The sequence below is a fragment of the Vipera ursinii genome (genome assembly GCF_947247035.1).
Source record: "Vipera ursinii genome assembly, chromosome: 5".
Taxonomy (NCBI): domain Eukaryota; kingdom Metazoa; phylum Chordata; class Lepidosauria; order Squamata; family Viperidae; genus Vipera; species Vipera ursinii.
Window position 1 is genome coordinate 22,420,888 of NC_139518.1, and position 16,511 is coordinate 22,437,398.

At 35.8% G+C, this 16,511-nt stretch overlaps 1 protein-coding gene across 7 annotated transcripts in view; it reads right to left on the reverse strand.

Moving 5' to 3' along the window:
- RSRC1 (arginine and serine rich coiled-coil 1) overlaps nt 1-16,511 on the reverse strand; it is a 145,272-nt gene that overhangs the window by 25,033 nt on the left and 103,728 nt on the right. For all 7 annotated transcript variants that reach the window (XM_083363694.1, XM_083363695.1, XM_083363696.1 and 4 more), the window contains one exon: nt 6,677-6,742. In XM_083363694.1, the coding sequence (XP_083219820.1) occupies nt 6,677-6,742 (66 nt within the window). The remainder of the gene's footprint in view (nt 1-6,676; nt 6,743-16,511) is intronic.

Sequence of the window (16,511 nt, forward strand, 5' to 3'; positions counted from 1 at the left end):
TCATGCATTTCTATTGTGCACACAACCAAGTTAAACCAAACTGAGGCCTTATATATTTATTTGTTGGTTTGAAAAAGAGCATGAACACTGATTACAATTTTTAAAACTTTAAAAACAGCAAAGGTGGATAAAATTTTGCTACTTTCTCCCATACACAAGTATATTCCTGTCTGGCCAAGATACCACACAACTGAACAACAAAGAGTAGTAATGGGCATCGCCTGCTTAATGATCTTCTTGCTTTACTAAGAATAACCAGACATGAACTTATTACTTACAGCCCATTTAGAAATGCTGCAAAACCCTATAAGTTTTTATGCGTACCCATACTTTTACTTCTGCTTTCAAAGCTCATTGACTCATTCATTTGGAACCTGCTTTCATATTTATTTATTTGTTTTATATACCGCCCTTCTCCCGGAGGACTCAGGGCGGTGTACAGAGCAATAAAGTAAGAATACAATAAAGCAATAAAGTGAGAAAATTTTAAAACCCAAATCCATCAGGCCAGGCCGGCTTGTTCAAATAGATAAGTTTTTAGATCACGCCGGAAGGAGCGAAGGTCGGGGGCCATCCGGATTTCAGCTGGTAAGCGGTTCCAAAGGATTGGCGCACCCACCGAGAATGCTCTCCCCCTGGGGGTCACCAGCCGACATTCTCTGACTGGTGGCACCCTGAGGAGCCCCTCTCTGTGGGAGCGCACAGGACGGAGGGATGTTGACGCTGGCAGTAGGTGCTCCCGTAGGTAATCCGGACCCACGCCATGTAGGGCTTTGTATGTCATTACTACCACCTTGAATTTCACCCGGAAGGCAACTGGAAGCCAGTGCAGCTCACGGAGCAGAGGTGTAATATGGGAGTATCGGGAGATCCCCAAAAGCACTCGTGCAGCTACACTCTGCACCAGCTGAAGCTTCCGAGTGGTTCTCAAGGGCAGCCCCATGTAAAGAGCATTGCAGTAGTTCAAGACGAGAGGTCACAAGTGCATGGGTGACTGTATGCAAGGCATCCAGGTCCAGATAGGGTCGCAGCTGGTGCACCAGACGAACCTGGGCGAAGGCCCCTCTAGTCACAGCTCCTATATGATCTTCTAAGGAGAGCTGTGAATCTAAGAGGACACCCAGATTGCGAGCCTTATCTACGGGGGGTAATAACTCGCCCCCGATATTAAGAGATGGAATAATCTGAATATCCTGACATGCCGGTATGTACAGCCATTCAGTCTTGTCCGGGTTGAGTTGAAGCCTGTTCCTCCCCATCCATTCCCGGACCGCTTCCAGGCAACGGGACATCACGTCGAGGGCATCACTGATGTGGTTTGGGGTCAAGATGAAAAGCTGGGTGTCATCAGCATATCATTGCCCTAAGATGCCCTGACCTCAGTAACTTATGCCTCACCAGTCAATATCCTCTACTTGAGACTGCCCTTGGAGTTCATGTAGCTCAAGTAGTATAACATTATATCTATATTAAAGTTGCTGTATTGCAGGTCAATAGTCTTCTGGGTCTAATTCCACAGAAAAAAAAATCCCTTCTCATCCTATGGGTGGTATGTGTTTTTCTCAATCTCAGATCTTCTATAGAGGCCTAGGATAGTTTGAGGATTCTGAATATCTTAACTATTCCTAGCACTGTACTCTTCTGGACAGAGAGCTCTGATATTGTTCCTGGAGTGTGGTCCTCAATGGAACTTCATCTACATGGAGGGAAGTGTGTAGTGGGGTGCCCCAGGGCTCTGTTCTGGGCCCAGTGCTCTTCAACATCTTCATCAATAATTTGGATAAGGGGATAGATGGGGAATTCATCAAATTTGTAGACAACACCAAGCTGGCAGGAATAGCCAACAGTCCAGAAGATAGTCTTAAGATACAGAAGGATCGGGAACGACTTGAACGTTGGGCACTATCTAACAAAATGAAATTCAATGGTAAAAAAGTAAGGTTCTACATTTAGGCAAGAAAAACCAAATGCAGAGGTACAGTATAGGTATTATCTTGCTCAATAGTAGTAACTGTGAGAAGGATCTCGGAGTCCTAGTGGACAATCATTTAAATATGAGCCAGCAGTGTGCTGTAGCTGCCAAAAAAGCCAACACAGTGCTAGGCTGCATTAACAGAGGGATAGAATCAAGATCACGTGAAGTGTTAATACCACTTTATAACGACTTGGTAAGGCCATACTTGGAATACTGCATACAGTTTTGGACACCATGATGTAAAAAAGATGTTGAGACTCTAGAAAAAGTACAGAGAAGAGCAACAAAGATGATTAGGGGACTGGAGGCTAAAACATATAAGAAATGGTTGCTCGAATTGGTTTTGTCTAGTTTAATGAAGAGAAGGATTAGGGGTGGCATGATAACAGTGTTCCAATATCTCAGGAGTTGCCACAAAGAAGAGGGACTCAAGCTATTCTCCAAAGCACCTGAAGGCAGGACAAGAAGCAATGGATGGAAAGTAATCAAAGACAGAAGCAACCTAAAACTAAGGAGAAATTTCCTGACAGTTAGAACAATTAATCAGTGGAACAATCTGCCTCCAGAAGTTTGTAAATGTTGCAACACTGGAAGTTTTTAAGAAGAGACTGGACAGCCATTTGTCTGAAATGGTATAGGGTTTCCTGCCTGAGCAGGGGGCTGGACTACATGACATCCAAGGTCCCTTTCACCACCACTATCATCATCATCATCATCATCATCATCATTATCATCATCATCATGATCATCATCATCTTTTGGAGCCACTCTACCAGCTTAGGAATCACAGCCCCAAGTGTTCCTGCTCCTCCTGAGAGTACTTTGGCCTTTACTTTCCACATCCTCTCCAGTTTCTCCTTCAGCCCCTGGTACTTCTCCAGCTTCTCATACTCCTTCCTAATGTTGCTGTCTCTTGGCACCGCAACAGTTATCACTACTATCACTGTCTTCTGGTCCGTGTCTACTACCATTATGTCTAGTTGATTAGCCAATACCTACCTGTTCATCTGGAAACCCCACAGGATTTTAATCATTATCCTCCACAACCTTCTATGGAGTCTCCCATCTGGACTCGGGAAGGTCTAGCCCATACACTTGCAGAAGTTCTTGTACATAATGCCAGCTATTTGATGTGCCATTCAGTCTATGCTGTTGGACTGTCTTTGAAGGCTCTTTGCATAGTCCCATCTAGTGTGGTAGACCCCTACTTCTATGATACTTATGCTTAGTACCTGTACTTGTGCTGCTGTGTCTCAGTGCTGTCTATAGTGCAGCCCTTTGCAGTCACTGGTAGATTTCCCAATTAGCTATCTGTCAATGCTACATTCTGAAGGCTCTTCAAGACCTGTTTGGTGGTACTTGGATGCTGCTGTGTTCCTTGTTTTCTCCTTATGGTTCCCATGTGACTGTGGAATACCAATGTACTTGTAACTCACCAGTATATCTGATATGTAATTCCACTCCATCAGTCTTAACTACCTTTCCTCTCTTGATTGCTATTCACACACTTTTCCAGTCTGTATGACATTCCAATGTCCTCACTGTAGATATATGTCAGGTAGATCAGTGAGTCAATTTTCCCCATGGCAATCACTGCAACCTATTCTTTCAGGTTTCCCAACAGTGCATTAATTGTCAGTGTAGCTAAGGTCATCTATCTTGCTGCAGTTTGCCCTCTTCTCTTTCCTTTGTCCTCTTCTCTTTTCTTCCTCTTTTTCCAACATTAAAGCCTTCTCCAGAGATACACCCGAATATTAACTAGCATTTAATTTAGCACTTCAGTAATCATATTTTACTAATTCTCTATTGCTAACATCTTGTTTCTTTTAAACTCTCTTTTATTCACTTTTTGGTATCTTACGGACTCTACTTAACATCTATGTACTTAAACTTTATACACTTTATGCTTTTATTTTACCTCTTCTTTGGTTTTTAATTTCCGTGGTCCTTTACAATTTTATATTTGTATAAAACATTGGTCTATGATCATAATAAACTTGAAGTGTCCTTATTTGTTTTGTGGTTATCTTTTATTTTTGATATTAATTTGGATTTATTTGTTTTTCTTTTTGTTCAATGTGGTATACCACGTAGTCCTTTGGAATTGGGATAGTTTACAAAGACTGTAAAATAAGTAATATATAAATATTAATTTTTATTTGCTATATAGATATCTATGATTTTCTTCCTGTAAAGATTATTATGCATTTCAGATACATGGCCTTCTAAAATAGTGTACAGTAACACATATTAGCTGCTAACTGTATGATTATAATAATCAGATTTGGTTTCTGTCTACGTGTCTTGCATTTAGTTTAGGATATGGGCAAAAAAGGAGGTTCTGACATGGGTCAGTAATTGGACTGGTGACAGGGTAAAAGACTTATATTATTTGAGGTATAATATTGAGTAATGTTTTTAAATAATATTTTTACAGTTTTCTTTGACGAAATACTTCTTTATTGTTTGCAATATTTTAGCAGGCGTGTTAAAAGTAGTATTCAAATATAACAGATAATAAATTATATTATTCACATGCTATATTACAGCTTTTTCTAGATTTCCAGGTGGTGACAGGTCAACAAACATGCTTCCATAATTATGGATAATGAACAACTGTACCTGTGCCTGCATCAATCAGATCAAAGGATAGTTATTTGTTTTTTGATTATAGTATTTTTAACAGTTGAAATATATTCTGATGTAATCAGAAGCCAAGCTAATAACCGATGCATAATACTATGGATCTCTTGAAATAATTGGTTTTTATTATTAAACTGATAGTCCATCAGATGAAATTTAAGATATTGATTCTTTAAAGCTCTAAATGACCTTGCTCTAAGTTCTCCTGGCATACAATTGTTTCCAATGACAGTCAATAGAAGAATCTTTCTTCAAAAAGTCCTGATTCATACTGAACAAATGGAAGAAAGTGTTCTTCTGTATCATTCCCCAAGTTACAGAATGTTCTCTCTTCAGAATTAGACTCGCCTCATCCCCTCACTTTCAAGGAGACCTCAAGTTCACAAAAATCTTTGAAATGATTGAATCAATTTTTATGCATACATTTTAAACTGGATTTTAACAGTTTGTTTATTTATTACATTTATTGGCCATCCATCTTAGAAATCATGTGTACATATAGTCAGTGCTTTTTTTGTAAAAGAAAAAGTTGCCGGAACTCACACATGTCATACAACCTGCCTTGCCTACCCTACAAGTTTCCATCCAAAAAAGGTGCCGGAACTCCGTTCTGAGCGTTCTATGAGAAAAAAAGCCCTGCGTATAGTGTTGTAATAATGATAAGAAATGGTAAAAATGAAATAAACAGAAATACTGGAAAATAGGAAACAGAAAGTACTTAGAAATAAATTCTCAAAATTAATGGACTATTAAAATTAGTAGTTTTATATCTTCATGGGTTTTTTTTTCTTTTCATTTTCTTTTCATTTTTTTACTTTAATTTGTACAGTATAGATTTTAATTTTAATGTTAATATATTTGCTACAATTATTGTTAATAATATATATATATATATAAAGAAATATGTGCTTTTAACATTTAATAAAAAATAATTAGAAAACAGAATGAATAAAGAATGGAAGCAATATAAAAGACAGTGAAATTTCATTAGAAACTGTTTTGAGCATTGAATGGCATTCATTAGTCCCTTCCTAACTGTAAACCTGTTGTAAATTGTCCTTGAAAAGAAGGTATGCTATTGAAAATTGAAATCAACAGCAGTTAATACATTAAAAGGAGCTTACATTGAAGAAGTCTTCACTGAGAAAATTTACATATCAAATAATAAAAGCAAGATGATTTGCATAAAAAAGGTCCTCAGCCAATTTATGTTAACGACCACAAAAATTACAGACAGATACAAATAGAAGCTTTTAAAGAGTATTTGCAGACATAAATAGTCATAAATATTTTTATGGATTAAAAGAAATACAAAGTACAACATATTTTTACTGATCCATACCTACAAAACTATTGGTCCACAAAGAAGCCATTGAAAAAGGGGTTTTAATTTGTTCATAAATTACTTGATCTTAAAAATAAATACTGATATATACAGTATCTATGACATTTCAAAGCATATGTTTTGTATGGTTGTTCAAAAGTAACTAAACCGGGAAAACAGTCATTAAAATGGCAATTGTTATTCCAACTGAGCAAATGTACAGTAATGAGATTTGAACCAAGACAGATAGATTCACATGTAGACTAATGGGAATCCATCTGTGCATGGATCCATGTTCAATGAAAATATCAACTCAGCGAATCCATGCTTAAAAATGAGCATGACTCCCATATCAGAATTATTAGAAACAGAAACAGAAAATACTGTCATTATAGCAATATTTTTACTACAATTTTTAACATAAACATACTTAAAATACATGCCTACAGTTCTGGTCACCATATCTGCAAAAAGGATACTGTAGAGCTTTCCAAGTCAAATTAAGCCTTTACATCATATGAGAGACATAATTTCTTCATACAAGATGTATTTTCCCCCTGTCTTATTATATAGAATGTAGGATCATACAAACTGATTGATAGGAGGCTTAGAATAGTACTTAATATAAAATTGCTACATGTTAATTCCAACATCCAATGTAACATCCCTCTAAAAATCACAAATAGAAACTGCTTCTTAATATTCAAACACCAGAGAAAACACACATAGATTACCTTCTTTTTTCTTCTTTGCTTCTTCTTCACTTCTCTCTTTTGCTTTTAATGCTTCATCAGCTTTAGCTAAAAATAATGTATTGACATGGTGATTAGTTCTATAATAAACACATCTGGAAAATGTAATATACTTAGAAACATCATAGTCATTTGCATCTCTGATGGAATGATCTGGACACCCCTTTTTAAAACTTATATAAACTTAAAATAACATTGCTATAAAGAATCCCAGAAACCACATGAAATTTTATTATTATTTTTTTGTTGTAAATGACTCTTCTTAAATGTGAATTCCTATTCACAATGTCTTTCCCAAGGACATCCTTCCAAAAGCATCTGCCTTTGGGACTAAAAGAAAATGCAATTCGAGAATGACTCTTCACAGAAAGAGCAAAACCTAATCCTTTCAAACAATTCTGAACCTTCCAAAATGTAACAATAAGAAACAGGAAAAAGGAAAAGTGCTGGATACCAAGAAAACTCACTTCCACAGCTTGTAAATCCCTGAAGAAGTTTATTTGATCTGTTCCACTGTTGATTTAATTGATGAACAATGTTTTTAGGTTAATGGGACATCAAATCCCCCAATCTTTGTTATTTTGTCTAAACAAAATATCTTTCCTATTCTTATATCTGTGTAATAGTATTCTTTCTTGAAAAAGAAACAGCTTCAGAAAAATATAGCACCCAAGCCATTTTAAAAGACATAACCAGAGTTCAGCAAATAATCTGTCTGCACTGAGCCATTCTGGGACTATTTCAGACTAAGTCCCCATTTCCAGAGCATTATTGTCTAGCACAGGGGTAGGCAACCTTGGCTCTTTTATGACTTGTGGACTTCAACTCCCAGAATTCCTGAGCCAGCTATGCTGGCTGAAGAATTCTGGGAGTTGAAGTCCATGAGTCATAAAAGAGCCAAGGTTTCCTTCCCCTGGTCTAGCACAAAGAAACTGTACAAACTATATGTTTGGTATATTATCCAAATGGGATATAATCTGGAAATGACTGAATGGAAGGCGCACCCCAAATTTCCTAGAATGCATGGCAGATGTCAAGACTGATCACAAGATCACTCTAATTTAAATCCAGACCCATCAATTACTGAATTCAAAACCTCTCTTTCTTCCCTCCATAATATGTTCAGGAGAAGTTATATTGAAGGCCATATTTATTTCAAATGCAAGGGCTTGATCTATTTGGACAATATTTGTTTCTTTTGCAAACCAGAAGCTCCTTGTAGATGAAGCCTTCTCATTAATTCCTTTCAGTGCTGGAAACTCCCAATGAGGAAAGGTAAATGTAGTCCTTTTTCCATTATCTTTCTTCTGAGTAGCAAAAAGACATTTAGGCAGACAGAAGTTAATTTATAAATACTTTTTCTACTAAGTCAAGTGGATGTTTTTTAAAATTTCATTTAAATGGTTAAAGTGATACTTGAAATAATGCTAGATCAGTTTGTATATGGATACATTATTCTACCCCATTGCCTTGCTAGATGACGTAAAAGAACCATGAAGGGGTTTCTGGAATCTCCAACAACACATGCTGTATAAAGAATGGTATAATATGCATGTAATTGGACTATGGGATGAAAGAAATTATCCATACAGAGACAGAATATCACTTCATGGATAAGACCCCTTTTTCTTTTTCAGTGCAAACTATAAGGCTGTATTTAATTCATGTTATGAGAGCATTTTTTAAAAAACAGAATCTTCTTTTCTTTAGAAATATCTCCTCTTATTACTTAATTATGTACAAGTTGCTCAACTGCAAGGGTTTTAAACACTTTACTACAGATGTTAAAGAAGATTAAAAATATACAGCATAGTAACAAGGGACTATCAATATACTCAGTAAATTAATTAAATTTCTGTTCTTGCACATCATTTATTCTGAAGCATTAATGTCTCAAAGGGGCCATTCTCTTTTATTGCTATCTCACTGCATGATGAGTGAACTTAGAGAATAATCTCTAATAGCATTATAGTTGATAAAATATTAAGTTTTTTTAAATATTGCTTTGTCAAAAGATAGAGAAGCATAATGTAGGTAGTTACATCCTAGACCAGCTCTTACTATGTAATAAACCCATTAAAGAGCAACAGTTTCAAATACTAGTTTTCTATACCAACATATTTGTTACATGAATATTCAATTGATTTAGCAACCATGAAAGACATGAATGCCACATGATCCACAAATTTAAAATCTAATATCACTTTTCAGTTGGTATCCATGCCTTCTTAAAATACACAGCTTAAATACTGATGTTCTGAAATGACAGCACCAATTACAGAGACATCTGTTTCCATTTACAAGCTTTTAGATACACTTAGAGTACATTTTAAATCATGAAATATTAAAACTTCTGCCAGAGATCTCTTTACAAGAATGTATTACATAAGATAATAAAACAAATCACTGGTAACTATAAAGATTTTTACCTCGTTTACACTTATTCACACTAGTACCAAGGTAAGGATAACAGAAATTCCATTTAAATTTAATTTTGGTTATATGTGTAATTGTAGCTATACCCCTTGAGTTATGGAAATGCTCAGCTTATCTTTCTTTCAAATTACCTTCTCAGTTTCACATTCCACTCCTTATAACTATCTTCAATATGTATTAGTAAAGCTCATTAGAATGAAATTTAATAATGCAAACATTAGGTGGGTTTCAAGATCTTCCATTATCAACACAAGATGGATTGCTTATATATAGCTCTTGGGCCAACCAGGCAAAATTTAGATTCAATAAACTAGCAGGCTTAAATTTGATTTATTTATTCCACCATGCCAGTGTGTTCTTCATAACTGATGTTTTCTGCATAGGAAGAGTTTATTGGATTTTTTTTAAAAAAATAGCTAGCTCATAAGTAAAAAAAATGCCATCTCATAGTTATACTGCCAATCTTTTCTCTATTTTAAATTTTAAAATATTTTATTTTCCATTCCTATTGATTACTTTAAATATGGCAGTATCCTAAATATCTGTCTGTCTGTCTGTCTACATCTCATTCAGAATGCATAATACTCCGTTCTCCATTTTCCCCCACAATGAGTGTGGGAGACTATTGGAAACAGACAGGAGGAGGAGGAAGGGGGGGGGAGGAGTAGTTCAGTGAAAATGAAAAGAGAGCAAACCTTGATTAACATTACAGATGTCTTTCTGAAATCCTTGCGGTAGTTCCTTGTTAATTTACCACGGAACATGGCATTATATGTGAGGTACACTGGGCTAAGAGAAGGGAACTGCCCCAAAGTCATCCAGTGACCCTTCCCATGGACGAAGGTAGATGAGAAACTGGTCTCCTTTCTTTCAATCCAACATCTGAACTGTTATATCACATTAATATGATCCCAAAACTGAAATGTCTTACTTAATCCATTTGGAAAGTTACATTCTAAAATCATTCAAATTCTTTTTAAGTATCTTTAAAAAAAATATAGAATGCCACTGGGGATAAGGCACCAGGCTAGAAACTGGGAGACTATAAATTCCATGTTAGCCACAAAGCCAGGTAGGCTCTATATTCCAAGAGTATATGGGAGGTGCATACTACAGTTGCAAGAAAAAGTATGTGAACCCTTTGGGATTAGGTGGAGTTTTGCATGAATTGGCCATAAAATGCGCTCTAAACGTCATGTACGTCACAACAATAGAAAAACACAGTCTGCTTAAAATAATACTACACAAACATTAGCTGTTGTCATGTTTTAATTGAACATAAGATGGAAACCTTCACAGTGCAGGGTGGAAAAAGTATGTGAACCTTTGGACTTAATAATTGGTTGACCCTCCTTTGGCAGCAATAACCTCAACCAAACGTATCCTGTAGTTGCAGATCAGACCTGCACAACGATCTGGAGTAATTTTGGACCACTCCTCTTCACAAAACTGTTTCAGTGTAGCAATATTCTTGGGATGTCTGATGTGAATCGCTCTCTTAAGGTCATGCCACAGCATTTCGATCGGGTTGAGGTCAGGACTCTGACTGGGCCATTCCAGAAGGCGTATTCTGTTCTGTTGAAGCCATTGTTTTGTTGAATTACTTGTATGCTTTGGGTCATTGTCCTGTTGCACCACCCATCCTCTGCGGAGCTTCAGTTGGCGGACAGATGGTCATACGTTTTCCTGCAAAATGTCCTGATAAACTCTGGAATTCATTTTCCCATCAATGACAACAATCCGTCCAGGCCCTGAGGCAGCAAAGCAGCCCCAAACCATGATGCTCCCTCCACCATGTTTTACAGTGGGGATGAGGTTTTGATGTTGGTGTGCTGTGCCTTTTTTCCTCCACACATAGTGTTGTGTGTTTTTCCCAAACAACTCAATTTTGGTTTCATCTGTCCACAGTATATTTTGCCAGTAGTGCTGTGGAACATCCAGGTGCTCTTTTGCAAACTTCAAACGTGCTGCAATATTTTTTTTAGACAGCAATGGCTTCCTCCGTGGTGTCCTCCCATGTACTCCATTCTTGTTGAATGTTTTCCTTATTGTAGATGTGTCAACAAAAATGTTAGCATGTGCCAGAGGTTTCTGTAGGTCTTTAGCTGACACTCTAGGATTCTTCTTTACCTCATTAAGCATTATACGCTGTGCTCTTGCAGTCATTTTTACAGGACGACCACGCCTAGGGAGAGTAGCAACAGTGCTAAACTTTCTCCATTTGTAGAGTCTGTCTTACTGTGGACACATGAACATCACGGCTTTTGGAGATACTTTTGTAACCCTTTCCAGCTTCATGCAAGTCAACAATTCTTGATCATAGGTCTTCTGAGAGCTCTTTTCTGCGAGGCATGGTTCACATCAGACAGTGCTTCTTGAGACCAGTAAACCCAAAACAAGTGTGTGTTTTTAAAGGGCAGAACAGCTGTCAGCAACACATCCAATATCATCACACAGATTGGAGTCAAGGTTGGCTCACTCCTGGCTCCAATTAGCTCTTGGAGAAGTCATTAGGCTAGGGGTTCACATACTTTTTCCACCCTGCACTGTGAAGGTTTCCATCTTATGTTCAATTAAAACATGACAACAGCTAATGTTTGTGTAGTATTATTTTAAGCAGACTGTGTTTTTCTATTGCTGTGACTTACAGGACGTTTAGAGCGCATTTTATGGCCAATTCATGCAAAACTCCACGTAATCCCAAAGGGTTCACATACTTTTTCTTGCAACTGTACTTTCATTTAAAAAGTCCTCTAATTGCCTATGTTCCACACAACAGTCCTGTGAATAGCCCACCTCTTAGCAAGTTTTTCTTCTGCCATATCTGTCTCTTCCATACCACAAACTGGACAGAAGCACAGCCATTTTTCTTCTTTTAACACACATTCGTTTCTTGGAACAGACCACATATTACTTACTATCTAGTAAACATTTCTTTTTTAAAACTAATGAATCAGAATACTGTGGCATCTTAAAGACTAATAAATGGAATGCATTATTTATTAGTTTTTCAGATGCCACTGCACTCTGATTTTCTACATCGATACACAAAAAATAATATAGATTGTATAAAAGAGGTTTCCTTTTCAAAATTAATTACTTTAAGCTTTGATATGCATAGCCTCCACTTGACTTTACATTATTATTTCCTATAGTTCCTATCCTTAAATACCAAGCTTTGGTGACAGTTCTATACCCCAGGGCTTTTCAACCTTTTCACCCATTGTACCACTTTTAGAATATGGCAATATCCGAGTACCACCAGTCGCCTAGCTCCAGCCATCTCTCACTTAGGCTTCTGCGGTGCTGCCACCAGTTCAGCTCATTCCCCTCCCCCGCTACCACTTTTCTAGGATAGTTGCGAACCACCTGCCAGGTGCCAGTGTACCACAGGTGGTACCCGTACCACTGGTTGAAAAGCTCTGCTATAGCCCATAGGATAGGCAACACTGACAGCTACACTGTGGAGAAGAAGCTGGAAATACACCGTGTGGGGATGAGGATTCCTTGGTGCTCTCTGAGCTTGCTTGTTTTCTTTCAAATGTTTCATGATCCAACTAGGTAACATCATCAGTTTCATTACCCAGACTAGGTAACATCATCAAGGACCCCTCATGCAAACCCTGAGCTACAAATATTCCCCCTTATTACTATACTATGAGGAATATAATTTCTTAGTTTTAAAAAAGAAATGTTTACTAGATCATAAACACAAATGTGCACGTTGGTCTTTAATAGCAGTAAATTGCAAGATCTTTTTTAAATAAATGAGATAGCATATAGTATAACATGCAATGTCACACATTAGCCAATCGATTAATGAATCACATTCAATAAGATATAACCTCAAAAATATAGTTGTCCATAGATAGATTTTGTTTATATGGCACCAGCTCCTTATTAAGATTAATGAAACTATGTCAAACCTACAAATAGCACAGATAAGTGTCCTTATTTAGGAAAAGTTTTCAATAGGCCAGAAATATACATTTTTAACAATAGAGTTCAATCATATACTGTTTTGATTGTAGGAAATATAATAGTAAAGTGTAAACAAAATCTGAGCAATGTTAAAAATCAAACCAAACTACAAAATTAAGGAAAATGAAACAAATCTATTGAAAATATGTGTATTTGAACATTTCTCATTTTTGTCTCCCTCTCCAAAATTCACTAGCATCACTACATGTAAAATCTGTGGACAAAAGTCCAGATGAATCTAGATTTTAACAACAACAACAAGAATGTGAAAGGTGTCTTTTTCTTCAGTATATTTTAGGAGTACAAATATTTACATTTCCCCTGATTTAAAACACCATCTTACGCATGTTTATCATGTCAATCTCAGTGAATTCATTTTCAATTAGTTATGTGGAGGGGTACCCCTGCTCCCTCTCCCCCCAAAAAGCTGGAAAAACAGTGCTAACCATCATATTATATAATAAGGGATATTTTATTCTGTTATATTATTAAGTTGATAGTACAAGCATAATTAGACTATAATGTTTTATCTAGGTCCTTGTTCTAAGTGCAAGCCTCAAAGGAGAGCTTCAAGTTAAGGACAAAGTCATGTTTCTAGATAAATCATCTGGAAAAGCTTTCAATTGCTATAATTTAACTTAAATAGAAAGTAGTCATGCTGTGAACATTACTACCTAGATTCCCACGACCCTTCTTATACAACTACATTTATATAACTTATATAATTATATTTATATTTAGGAAGAATTTTTTTTGCTTTTATAAACTAAAAATAAGAATTAGTAGTACTGCAAGTAATGTAATAAAATAATTCCACAGTCTTTGATTTTCATAAAAATGAATAATAGTAGAAATTGCAAATAAAAAAGTCTAAGAGCTAGAATACAACAGTATTAAACTTCTGTTTTTATTTTAATGACTTCCATTTAGGTACTGTCAATGAATAATGAAGGCAACACTTATTCATAAAGAACCAGTTATTCACTAGATGGCGCAACAAGAATAATTTATATCTTTATTTAACCATGCAGTCTGTCTGTTGGAATGAAACAAGTGCAATGACAGATAAATCACTCATTCTTGGTTGTTGGCCTAATCCTGAAGTATTAAATTAAACTAAAATCTTTTCATCTGTTTGCCCATGAATGCAGCTAGAAAATTTATGCTTGAATAAAATTATGCTAAAAGAAACAAATAAGAAATTAGGAAAAAAGTATTGCTTCAAAGCAAGCAGATGATACTCATTTTGACTGTATTTCTGAAGATGCAATTATATTTTGGAAAATTTAGATGAAAATAGTGCTTCTAAATACTTGTTTTCGTATTTTTTTTCTCAGATTGACTTAACATATATTTATAGTTTTATATATACAGCAAGTATGATGAAACTTGCTGAAAACTATCTATATGATTCTTGTCCATTTGTTCAATGGGTAATGTTATATACTAGTTATATACCGTAATATATGAACAATACACACATATATTTATCACCAAACAATATTTGGAATCATATTAAATAATGCAACATGATCATAGGAATGTCCAATAAACATGGAGTTTTTCAAATAGTGCCTTATCGTTGTCTTTGTGCCACAAATAATTTTACTGAGAAACAATATAAGTGAATTTAAATTGTGTCAAGTTTTGGTACCCTGGGATTTTTCACAAACACATTTCTAAATATAATATAAAATATATCTTGGAGCCAGCAAACATCTTCTAGATCCAATAATTTAAATTATTTGAATCTAGAAAAACTAGATTTATCAGGAATGTTAACTTTTAATCTTAGACCTGTACAGTGGGGGGGGGGGGAGACAATAGAATGCAAACATACAACTTTTAGAAGTGAGATGTGATACAATCAGATAATATCCCCAAGGACTTTCCAAATCCTGGTTATTACCTACTATATTAAGTCTGTGTTTCTCATCACTTAATGCTTATTTTCATCACTTTGCTTAAAATATTGATAATCAATTAGAGCTACGTCTGTTTTGCCACTGAATCTGTGTCACAGTCTATCAGACTGTCAGGGCCAATTCAATCCTCATTCAAAGCTAATTTTTTCTTCATAAATCTGCCTTTCGAGGAGTCATTAGGCGCAGAACATAGCCTGAGGTGCAATCACCTATTCTCTTTCATTAGTGGCAGGCAGAGTAGGTGAGGGAGATTATTAGAACTTTGGAATGATCACAAAGCAGCGTGCTGCCTGTCAGATCCCCCCAACATTTAATTCATCTAGCCAACTCACCAGCACTCTTGCCAGCAGTTTTAAATGGACATTATTCATGAACATCTGTGACATGCTGAATATTCTGTGCTACAAATGATGAAAAAGCAAGGCACCCTTTGACTTTAAAATTAATTCTATGGTCAAAACAATTAACGATGTAACCAACATGCTTGTGATGTCATCAAGAGAAAAAAAAGATATTTTTTTAAAAAATCAACACTATATTTTTTAAGATGAAAATCATTTTAATGTACTAAATCTTGCAATAAAAACTAATGCAATTTTTTCCTTATTTAGGTTAACTAGTTTTATTTCTGCTATTTAATATAGTAAGTGGTTAGTTAATTACTTTACAAAAACCTTTTGATGGGTTTATGAACAGGAGTGAAATGAATTTATATATTTAATTTTAATACAATACCATGTTAGAGTGCAGTTTTTTCTCATAATGGGCAACCATATATAGCAGATAAAAACATTATTTCCAATTATTAGATAGATAGATAGATAGATAGATAGATAGATAGATAGATAGATAGATAGATAGACAGACAGACAGACAGACAGACAGACAGACTGACCTTTATTGACATTTTTTCCTGTGGGCACAATGGCACACATTAAAAATGAAATTTAGTTGCTTCCTCTCAAAGTGTACATATAAGTGTATATACATATTATACATATAATATGCCTGATATTGAAAATAATGTTATTTGTTACAGAGTTGCTCATCTATGTGGAAAAAGAATTATAAACATTGGGATGGCCTAGAAGTACTGTTAATAAATAAAAATAAATCTCCCTTCAGATAGCTCATTTTGTAATAAAAATACTAAAGATGCATAGATCGTCAGATCTGATTTCCAAATAATATCTCAGAGTACACAGGTATGTAGATCTAGCAACTCTCTGCATCACCATGAAGTAGTTATTTCTTTCTCCAGAATTACATTACTGCAGTATTGCAGACAAGCACTTTTTATATTCCTGTCCACTCCAAAGCAATATTCAGAAATCAAATTTGAAGCAGTGCCCAGCTGTAGAGTGTGTGTGTGTGTGTGTGTGTGTGTGTGTGTGTGTCTGATTCACCTATAGGAAGATAACCCTGAAGTAAAGACCTATCTCCCACATTCAAATGGCAAGATAACAAAGAATGAG